At 40.8% G+C, this 11,485-nt stretch overlaps 1 protein-coding gene across 2 annotated transcripts in view; it reads left to right on the forward strand.

The window, feature by feature from the left end:
• MARCHF1 (membrane associated ring-CH-type finger 1) overlaps positions 1-11,485 on the forward strand; it is a gene marked incomplete at its 5' end in the record, with an annotated part of 134,657 nt that overhangs the window by 118,737 nt on the left and 4,435 nt on the right. For both annotated transcript variants that reach the window (XM_082760238.1, XM_082760239.1), the window contains one exon: positions 8,460-8,607. In XM_082760238.1, the coding sequence (XP_082616364.1) occupies positions 8,460-8,607 (148 nt within the window). The remainder of the gene's footprint in view (positions 1-8,459; positions 8,608-11,485) is intronic.

An 11,485-nucleotide genomic window follows, 5' to 3' on the forward strand; every position in this document is an offset into this window, starting at 1 on the left:
CTGGTACTATCAATTTAGTGGGTGGTAGAGGAGCAAAGAAAGGATTGGTAAAAGTATATTTGATAATTGAGATGACAGAGACAGGCAAGATGTTCTTGAGATTCACCCAACACAACTAAATGTCCGCACTTGGTTCAGTGGCTTTTGAATATGGCTACTTTCTGATTCCAGTCAGCTGTACTCCTTTTCTCACAAGACTCCTTCACATCTGAACTCACCTTTGTACCTCTCCTTCCTCTACTTTCTGCTGTACTCTCCATTCCACACATGATGCTGGAGGGCCTCAGACTGTAGAGATTTAGTGCATGCTTCTGTAGATCAAGTCACACAGTAGATTCTGCAGGTAAATGATTTTAGGTTTTTATTCTGTAAGATCCAAATTAGAACTCTAAGGAATTTCATATAGTGGAAAGAGTGTTAAATTACTCATGTATCAAGTGTAAGAATCAAGGACATGGTCTGCAACCAAAGAAGGCCAAGCACGTTTAGTACAAGGCAGTAAAGCAAATTTTCATGCTTGCACTAAGAGAAGGCAAATTTAGGAAAATATTTAAGAACATATTTTCTAAGTGGAAGGTGGAATAACTAATATTCTATTGTAACTTCTGGAGAAGACTGTATATCATTTACAACTGCAGCTAAAGAAAAAGCATATTTGTTGTCTTAGCTTTTCACGTGTCACCAGTTTTATTTCATCAGCTCTAATTTTGAAATGCATGTTTCATGATACTTCTCAGCAGGCTAGACAATTAGATACTGAGGAAATTAAGCAGTATAATGAATGCTGAAGAGAAGGTGGTTCAGGTAAAGACTCTTAACAAAGCTATGATCATATATTTTAACTGTGTGCCTAAAGGAACATAATGAAGATGAGAAAATGAAAATTCTTCAGGGAATTTTCTTGTAATTGGACAAAACTGAAGGAGATGTAGAGGCATATAATAATATGTAATGTGTTGTTGCTATCCTCTTCTCTCTAATTTTTCTTTTCCTATTTCTGCCCTGTTACCCTAGCTTTCTGTCCCCATCCATTGCCAAAATATGCTCAGATGTGCAGAGAGCCCTTTCTGCTTCGTGTTCAGAGACAGAGACTCTGCCACCAACTGCTGAGAGGTGGTTTGTGATGGCAGCTGTAGTGGAGGATGGACCTGTGGTCGCTTTCACCCCAGCACACTCCATCTCCAGTCCAGCAGTGTCACAGCTGTTCTTCGACGGTCCACAGAGTGCATACCACAAAATGCAGTATCCCCACCTGCTTTGGCTGGAAAATGAAAATTGAGCCTAACTAACCTTGAAACAAAATTATGATCCGTGCTTTGTACCACAGGAGTTAGGTTGTGCTTTCTTTCTTCTTTTTTTCTTTAGTATTTTGAGGCCTGGGCTGTGATTTTAATATACATGCTGCATAGTGACTGTGGAGGAAAAGAATCGTAAAACAGAAGCTTATGATAGTAGCAGAGGCTGCTCATGTAGACCTCTACTGAACAAAGAGTTTCTTACTGTTGTTCAAGCATTCAAAGAGGAATCTTGTATTCTCCAAAGTGTTTACTTTCCATGTGCGTTCTGTATAGTGATGGAAACTAATTCCTAGCAGATGGGAGCTGGGAAGAAGCTCCCAATATTGAGAGTTTATCCTCTAATTACTTGCCGTGGGGTTTCTTGCAGATTTCTCTGAAGCACCTGGTGCTGGCCTCTGTGTGAGGCAGAACATTGTATGAGAGGGACAGGAGGTCTGGCAACTCCTGTGTTTGCACAGAGTAGCATTTCTTCATTTAGTTTGCGTTGGAATGATTAGGATGCAGGTACTGAAGTTCTTCTAGGTGGTAAATGACAAGTAGTCTCAGTAGTACTTCCAGATTGCAAAAACAGCTACTTCATTTTAGAAATGATCTTCTCAAATTGCTTAATACTTCTATTTTGCAATCTTTAAGGGTCTGATAATTGATGACATACACAGTTAAAGTTTCCATGAGTTTGTGAAATGCGCATACTGATTACATCACTCAAGTCCAGCTTTTAGCTGTCACTTTGAAAATAAATGTAGTGCTGCCTTGATTTTGATAACACCAAATTACTAGTTCTCTGCAGATGACAATCTCAAAGTGTTTATCAAAGTGACATCTTTTGTTACGTAGTTCTTTTAATAGTCTAGACATGTGTTTCACACTGTTCAGGCTTAAACTTTTCTTAGTAGGTGTTTCAAATACGACACAGTAATTTGAATTGCATCCAAGTTTGCTTAGTGTCATGTAGGTACAGAAACAGATTTTACGTAAACTTCAGGCAGAGAAAGATCTGTAGTAGTTCATCTGATGAGCTAACCAGGGCAAGGAAAGGTTGCATATAGATCTGGCTGTATGACACAACATGTGACATGAGGTTGTTGTTGTTGTTTTGAAATTATATATTTATTTACTTTATTTTTGTTGTCAGTGACAAGGGTCCAAATCTGTTCCTTAGAAGAGTTTCTTTTCTGGGACGTACCTTGGCAAAAGGCCATCACAAACATTTCTGTTTTATTGAACCTGCTCAGTTCTTCCTCTTTGCATGTGCTCTGGGTGCGCATGGGGAAAAGAACAGGGAGGTTTTGTGGCCCAGACTCTTTTAGCCGGCAAACCTGGTACGTGCCCTTTGACTGTATGATGGACACCTCTTCTCTTGGAACAGGATGCAGCGAGGCATGCTTTCTCCTTCTGTAGGAGGCAGTCCCTCAGGTACAGACTGTAGCCACGTGTTGTTTAGATGGCGCAGCGTGGCCCAAAATGCTTTTCCTTAAATTGTAAGGATTTAAGTCTCATCTCTGATCAATGCTTCAGGTCTGCATGAGGCTATTTCTGTCTCCTGACGAGGGGAACCCCGTTGTCTTTCATTACTGCTATTTCTTCCTCCTCCACCCACTGCACAGATCCCATTCCTGCAAACTACCATTGCAGCTGCTTTCCTCCAGCTGGTAGGTTGATAGCAGCGAGCAGTTCGCTGTGGAGCCTGAGCCAATTAGTGCTGCAACAAGTGACCAAAAAACCCTCCCCACACCACAGACAATAAATAACTCTGAGCTACATGTTCAGACTACTGACATATCTTCCCTGCTCAGCTCACTTCATCATCTGCTGCTCCAGCTCCTTAGGAGCTTTTTTCAAAAGCTCTGGCTAGATCCTTCAGGCCTGTTTTGAGATAAGAAAGATGCTTTTCTGTGCATTTTGAGGCTGTGTGCAGAATGCAGTTTCTACAACAGCCCCTGGTAAATAATTTTAGCCTTCGTTTTGCGTGATGATTTCAAGATAGAAGTTGGCTCAAAGTCTTTCCTTGTATATAGACAGAATTCAGAAAGTGTTGCATGACTTTAGCTCTAAGTGAGAACAGGAGGAAATCCTTCCAGCTGTCAGTGCTGTTTACATTATGTTTGTTCTCATTTCTTCACTTAAGTAATGGAGACAGAGAAAAAAGTCAGAACAGGAGAAATATTTAGTATGAGCAGTGTAATGCCCACTCCAGAGTGCCCTGTCAAGCCTCCTTACATGGCATTTAAAAACAAACAAACAAACAAACAAAAAAAACAGTTCCTGAGAATACCTGGGAGCTAAAGGCACAAGCGTTCACTCTGTGGCAAAGCAGCCCATTAACTTCACCTTCGATTTGGCATCTTCAGTCACGAGCCTCTGCAGGAGACAGACCTGATGTGGTAAACGTGTGCATCTGCAAATCTGCTGTAGGTAAGGAGTTGCTTCAGGAAGTTTGTGCAGACAAAACTTTGTGTCCAACGTGAGGTGTTCCCCCTAGCAGGAGTCCACATGGGGACACAAAAAGTAAATCTGCAGTCTGAAGGTGGGGGAAAGGGGAGCAAGCAGCAGAGTTTGCGGGGTGCAATCCTGTGGTGTGTGAACAGCACCAAGCTTCTGCTTCTGTACCAGGGCACCCTGAAACCAGTTTGTAGAAAGCTTAATGTGTAAGGCAGAGATAAAACCGTGGACATACTTCAGTGTGTAAGAAGAAAGGCTGTGCTGGTAGTTTGAGGATACAAAGCCGCTTTTTCAGACCCTCTGACGATCCATTTTCAGAGGGTACTAAAAATATCCAGATGTATTTGTTGCATATTGATTAACCAAGCTTTTACTAGATGGCCCATGTGGGGAGGCAAGTTTGGTCCTTTAAAATAAGTATCAGCTCTTTTCTCAGACCATGTTAGAGGAAAGGGAAGTGGTTGGCAGCATATGATTTAGATGCTCCTCGCTTATGAGCAGCCTATTCAAGTCTCCCCTCTCTCCCCCAGAAGACTCATGACTGCGTTTTGTAATTGCGAGGGCAGGTTATGAAATCAGAAACCGTTCCCCTTTCCGAGCAAGGCAGTCTGTAAGAAACAAAAAGAAAGCACAAGGTAGGCATCTAGACCGGGCTGCAGTTTTCCAGCTGCCACCTCCAAGGTGCCTACGGACCTCCGGGCGGCGCAGCGCAGGAGCCCGGCGCTTGGCTCCCTCTGGCTCCTGGCTGGGAACTTCTGCAGCAGGTACGCGGTCGTCCACCGCCCTCCTGTGGTCTGCAGAGCACGGTGCAAGCTCTCTTCCCAGGATACACACACGTTGTTTGTGGAAAAAAAGGCTGGTAGATGCTAGCACACCTGTTCCGTGGAGCCTAATGTCGTTCGTGTGGTCTCTTCTGCGTTTGCAGGGTGTTAAACCGTCTGTGTCTCTGGTGATTCCCAGCCTGCGTTTGTACAGCTGCCACCAGTAAGGGCTGTGGGGGTGGCCACAACAGGGTGTACTGCCGAGAAGGGATGCTTCAGAGTGGGCTGGACAAAAACTACAGTGTTTGTCTAGCAGTTTACTGACTCCCTAATTTGCAAGTCATTATAAATGTCTTCTCTGTCGCTTACAGTCTCTTTCACACCTTCTAGGCTCTAGAGCACTTTAGGAGTGTTAACACGGAAGTTTCCAAGGAAAGTTGCATCTGAACACTTCTGTTATTTTGTGTTCTTGCTGGCATCTGATACCCTATCCATGGCATGTCACAAGGTGTCATCCTGATGGATGTAAGTTTTTCCAGCTCAAGGTTGAAACTAATAAAATGTGATGCGGCTTATTTTTATCCTACCATCATGGACTAAATGTAGAGAGCCATGAGAATTGCAGAAGCTGCAAAATACAGCAGAGATGACTTTATTGGGGATTAAGGAGGCATTCCTGTGCTGTGTGACATGGTAGCAGCTGCCAAACATCTCCAACCAGCTTTAGCATATATTGAGCCCTGGACAACACAGCACAAGAAAAAGGGGCTGATGCTTTTACTGCTCAATATACTGTTGTCTCAAAGCCTTTGCTATGGACTTTCAAGTAGTTTTTACTTCACATAATTTTGCTTTTATCCACGCAAGTCTGTGCTAACACTGACAGTTAAATGTTAGATTTAAGCCTATTGCAAAAATCCTAAAAGAGTGAATTGCATTTTTCTGCTCCAGGGCAACTTAAATTGCAGGTTTAAATTGCTAGCAGATCAGTCGTCTAGGAGGGAATGACAGTAGTCACATAGTACTCTCTGTTCAGCCAAGCTAAAATATGTGATTAGGACAAGAAAATTACCTCAGCCACCATAAGGTTCACCAGGACTAGAGCACTAAGTTTAATTAAATTTCCCCTTTTCCCCTTCTGAGCTCAGACCATTGTGACTGGGGCAGAGGAGAACTGGGACTGCAGCTAGAGCTGGGCAGAACAGCCGCACGGCTTTGTGAGACACCAAGCAGCTGTAAAAGGCTTCCAAGTACTCTCATCCCCCCTGCATCTGTCCCTGAGCAGGGATCTTCCCTGTGCTCCTTTCTCTCCCTTTTTATTTTTATTTTTTATTGCAGCTGGGATTAAGGGGTGCTCCACGTGGTATCCCAGCTCCATGGTGTAGTGACCTTTGCCATTCTCCTGCCAGCCTGCTGGTTTCTGGTGCAGTAACACGTGCGTGGATGCAGTAGACATACAGCCCTGCTCTCCCGTGGGAGAAGAAAAGGGGGCAGAGAGAGGAAGCAGAGGCCAGTAGGTCTTGGCTTGCAGTGTAGCTGGATCCGATCATGGAATGTTAGCAAAAAAGCCTGGCTTTAGCCTGTTCCCACTGTCTACATCTCGTGATGCACATTTCCTGCAAATATCAGCATAAGTTTGCGAGGCTGTGCCTTTATTTACGTATCCTGCCTGATGGTCATTTGTTTTTGTCATTGTTTTCCACCTACAACATGTTTACATTTAGATTAATGGCATATTCTTCTTTCCAAACTTTAAAATACCACTTGGAAAAGACTTCTTTGACTTGGCATTCAGGTCAACCATCTAAGGCTTTTCAGTGCATGACAGAGAGCAAAATAGCTATAATGAGCTGCAGATATGCATGACAATGAAAAATTTAGCACAGAATTTCCCCACCAGTAGAACAAAAATGTAGTATAAGAGACGACAGAAAATTTTCTGTTTGAGAACACAATTCCTTCTTTATATTAGCCATTGATCTTCCACAAAGCATCCAAAGCTACGCGAAGGGTTAGGGCAGGATTCTTTCTTCCATGTGGACAAAGACAACTTTTTCTTTGGCAAGAAAGCCTGTTGCAAGGCTTGAATTGAATTCTCATTGCAAAAAGGATCAAAGTCTGCAGATCAAATGCTGTGTAACCTGGTCACTGTAATGATAAGGCTGTAATGTTAATGCCACAGTCTCCATTCTTACCACTGAAATACATGAACCCGAGGTTCTGGGTTTTATTTCCTCTTTTTTTAATGCTTGCCATTTCTCCAGACTGCTATTCAAAATCCCACAAGCTTACTTTTCACTTTTAAGTACATGTCAGAAGCTGTGATGATGTATCAACTGCTAGCTCTGTCTCTTCTTGTATTACTCAGGAAATCTTTCGGTTCTAGTTATTTAAGCCTTGTGCTCATAAATTTCTGGCAAACAGTCCACAGAGATTTCATTTTGAGACAACAGGACTAAAACGTGTAAGCTGCCATTAAGGAGTGGTGTGCGTTTGGACCAGTACGTGCTGCTCTAAAGCTAGCTGCTGGCAGCAGCACTGCTGGAAGTTCGCCCTCTTGGTCTCATTGCATGGACACTCCTCGGCTTTCCTAGCAATTGTACCTGGTGGGAATCTGGCTGGACAGCAAGTAGTGTTCAGACTCCAGGAGTGGCCGTTTCTGTTCAGGTTAGAGACCTACCCTGTATAGGATGCCATCTCCAACTCTGGCCATGAGCAATTTGGGGAAAATCGTTATTTTCCCAAAAGAAAACTAAACAAAACAGAAGACCCCAACCAGCCTACAACAAAAGCAAACCTTTCAAAGTAAGTTTCTGCCACCTCAGTGCTCTGAAGTGGCCAGGGTGGCTGGAAGCTAGCAGGAACCCTGTCCTGAGAGCACCAAAGGTACGTGCTGGCACAGCAGGGTGTTCCTGTGCTGGTCAGTGCCCTGGCCTGGATTGTGAACCAGCCGAGTCGTGCATTAGCGTGACTGTGAGAGAGGTGGCACTGTTGTATCATGGTCTGCATTTGCTTTGTTCATCAGATGCCAGCTATGGACTCTGTGAGATTGTCTGCATTTGCTTTGTTCATCAGATGCCAGCTATGGACTCTGTGAGATTATTCATCAGATTGAGGCATTTTGCTTTTAAATGTCATATTCTTTCATCTGTTTTCAAAGGCAAACGTTTTGGTATAGAAAGGTTTTATTTTAGAGAAATGCTAAAAAAAAATATGTATTCACAAGCAAGATTAAAAAATCGCCTCAAGAGTTGCATTGTTCAAATGCAGAGAATCGCCTGTTTCGTTCTAAAATAGCCCTAACTTAAACTAGGATTTAGTGCCATAATTTGCAAACATATGCCTGGAAGATACTTCTGGAGTTACTGAGACTGTTATCATGTATGATCATTTCCATGTAATCATCTTCTCAAGTTTATTGAATTTAATCCTCAAATGCAGCTGTTCTTTATGGGAAAAAATATTTTTCATGCTATTATTTTATGGGAAGGCTGTTCCACAACTCCTTTAATTTTAAGAAACTGAGAATGCTTAGGAATAGTTTAAATATTGCAAGGTAATGTGTTTTTTTTTTCTTCTCTTCTCTCCAGAAGTGTGCACCAGGAAAAGTTAAAAATAAATATTCATCTTTTTACTTGTCTATTACTGTGTTATGGCTGTACTGCAGTGAAATTACTTCAGATGTCATTCACAAGCAAACAGAAAGAATGGAGCTCTCCTTCCTAATTCTTCATTCCTGTGAATCTGTGAAAATGAGATCATTATGAATTTTACCATGACAATGCACATACTACTGTTCTGTATATTATTGAAATAAAAGGGTTTGTTAAGTCTATTAAGGCTTGCTTTTTTTTTTTTTTTTTTTTTTTTGGCAGAAAGAGCTAGAATGGCCTAATCAGTTTAATGTAAAATTTCACTAATCTGATTTTGTTTCTCATTTTTATTTTTTTTTATTTAGTGGGAGAAACTACAGATGACGACAAGTGAGAGGAGGAAAATAGTTTGTTCAGTCACATTCCATGTAATTGCAATTACCTGTGTTGTTTGGTCATTGTACGTTTTAATTGATAGAACCGCTGAGGAAATTAAACAAGGCAATGATAATGGTAAGTGTTTTTTATCTTCTTCAGTCTTGTTGATAATGAACGCAGTGGGTGGATTTGAAGTGCAGCCGCGTAACCAGTCACATTCAGTTCTCACGTTAACACCTCATTGATATATGGCTCCATCAAATACTTTAATAGAGAAGTAACGAACACATCTGTGGTAAAAGGTTGCTTTATGCCCCTGCAGAGAGATCTCAGCTAAGTGTAACCATTACAACAGCTTAACTAGCCTGCTGTTCTTCTTTGGTTAATCTCCCATTATCAAGGTATTTCTAAGGCTTAGAAAAAAAGATGAGCCAAAATCAAAGCCAGTGCAAGCTCAGTTCACAAAATATCAATTTATTTATATTATCCACTTGAACCTCTGTATCCTGTAAAACAGGATAGAGCCCTTTTATTGACAAGCTTCCTATTAAGAAATTCCAAGAGACCATGTTCCAGTTGTATCTGTATTAACAAAGCAGAAACAAAGTGCTTCTTTTATTAGCCTTAGTTTATAGACAGTTTTTATCTTCAATCCTGAAATTCGGAACTCAGAACACTGCCGCAAACATTGTCCCAAAATATTCAGTTACATGGATAAAATTGAACATGATCTGTCGAGTTCCCTTACAACCCCTGCAGTTCTGTGATTTCAAGAGGGGAAAAAAAAAAAAAGGAGAGGGAGAGAGGGAGAAAGAGAGAGAGAGAGAGAGAGAGAGAGAGAGAGAGAGAAAGAGAGAAAGAAGCTACCTGATTTAATTTCTCAGAAGCATTTACTTCAGGGCCTGGCAGAGTCTAACTGGAGTGATGATGCTAGCCTGTACTTTTCTTTCTCTAGTTAGATGAAATGTGCCAGCTGAGGTAGAGAGTACAACCTCTTATCTTAGAGCAACAACTCACCCTTGTGAAGACACACACATTCCCAGTGACCTTTCAGGGAAGATTCTCATCCAGTGCTTCCCCTGCTAGTGCTAATCAACAACTGTTCTGCCTGTCACATTCAGGTGTATTATTCCTTGACCTAAAGTCTGATCACATGGAAGTCATGTTCTAATTTATTGCATGCAAAACCAGAGAATTTAAAATCAAGATTTATCATGTATTTGGAAAGGATGGATAGATAATTTACACTTAATACTAGAATTAAGTAGGTTTCATTTTGGAGTATGCTTACTGTGTGTGGAAACTATATTGCAAGCTGATCTACTGTTTTACATTTCAAGTCTGCATTTAGTTTGAGTTAAGTCTCAGTCTATTTGGTCTTAAATTCATGTCTTAGATGTGATTATCATAAGGAGATTGATAAGATTTTCTTTTTGATCTGGATTGACTTTAGGAATTAGTAGAGGGACTCCAGCTTTGTGCTGTATTCTCTAGTTAACACAGAAAACAAAACAGGCAGAGCTTTGTGCCGTGCTAGTTAGATAAATATTTGATGATACTCCTGATGCTTGCCTTTCTTGCCTATGTGAGGAAAATAAGTAACAAGCCTCACTAAGTCACAGATGAATGTATAATACAAAGTCTTGTTTTGCCTTTTCTCTAAATGGGTAGACCTGCTTTGCATCTCCAAAACAAAACAGAAAATCCCCCAACACCCTGAGGACAGGACTAGGAATGGCTTTGAAGTTCTACTTATGAGTACAACATAAACCACCCTATTCATTAAAAAGGAGAAAGGTACAGGCTGTGGATTAGCTGGATTTATACAACAAAACAGCTAGCATTAATATTTTCCATTATATAAAATGTATAAGGATCATGTTAATTAATCCTGGTACGTTCAAAATGTATTTATGACTTGTATGCAATTCAGTGTTCGCCAAATGTTCTGAATGATTCTTCACCCTAAAAAATCAACAAAGATGCCTGAGAGCTACTTAGAGCTTTTGCAATAATTACTATTCTTATGGTCTCTATTTGCTTATTTAATTAAAAGCCCAGCTCCTACCTTGTTTAACAATAACGGAGGTAGCCAGATTCATATGAGCCTCACAGCTGGCTACAAGTAAAAACTTGCTGTTGAGGATTCTGGGTTACCAGGTCTAGGGTTAAATACAGCACCTGAAAGGCACCTTGAATACTGCACTCTGTGAGCAAAAGATTAGTCAGAAACCTTCCATGTATGACCAGTAAAACTATTTAGGTTGTTCAAAGACTGACAGCTAAACACAGAGGTTTGACTCTTGTGTATAATACATAATCCTTAAATGTAATGAGGCAGCGAGTAATGGGAAGGATAATAGCTGTTCCTTTATATTATGCTACTGAATCATTGAAAAAAGCAGCTAACGGTGACATGAAGTAATGAGAGGAAGGCTGTTCTTAATACAACTGTTTGTTCCTTTAAATTGGTAAGACCACATGTAAATCATCTTAACATTAGTCATATTACAACCACGTTCAAATACTTTCATCTCTAGTTTTTCAGTGTCAGCATCCATAGTTTTTTTTCTGTAAATATCAATATGATTGCTGTTTATTCAGTGCAAGTGATAAAGATCAATGATATGTAAAGATACCCTTTTAGCACAGAGATAAAACTTCTCCTTTTTGATATACATGGATTTGGGGGAGGGGGGGAGGGTGCACAGACAGAAGAGCAGGAAAAAGACAGGGCAAGGAAGATGGATGGTGGAAGAGTTGGAGCTCTTTCCATTATTTATTTATTTTTTACTGTGCCCTGTCTTCAGAAGGAAGCTAGAACCAGGTAGTATCGTAAATGTTGGTCTTCCAGGAACCATAAACACTGTCATGCTTCTAGCATGATAAAAAAAAAATAAAAAATGATGGTAAAGATGTGCGTAATGTTTCTAGGCATTCATTTATCTCTGTTCTGGTACTTGTATTTTTGCTTAAGTAAACCATTGAATGTGAGGATTAAATGTTTTTGTTT

Source organism: Aythya marila, assembly GCF_965140915.1.
Source record: "Aythya marila genome assembly, chromosome: 4".
Lineage (NCBI taxonomy): Eukaryota > Metazoa > Chordata > Aves > Anseriformes > Anatidae > Aythya > Aythya marila.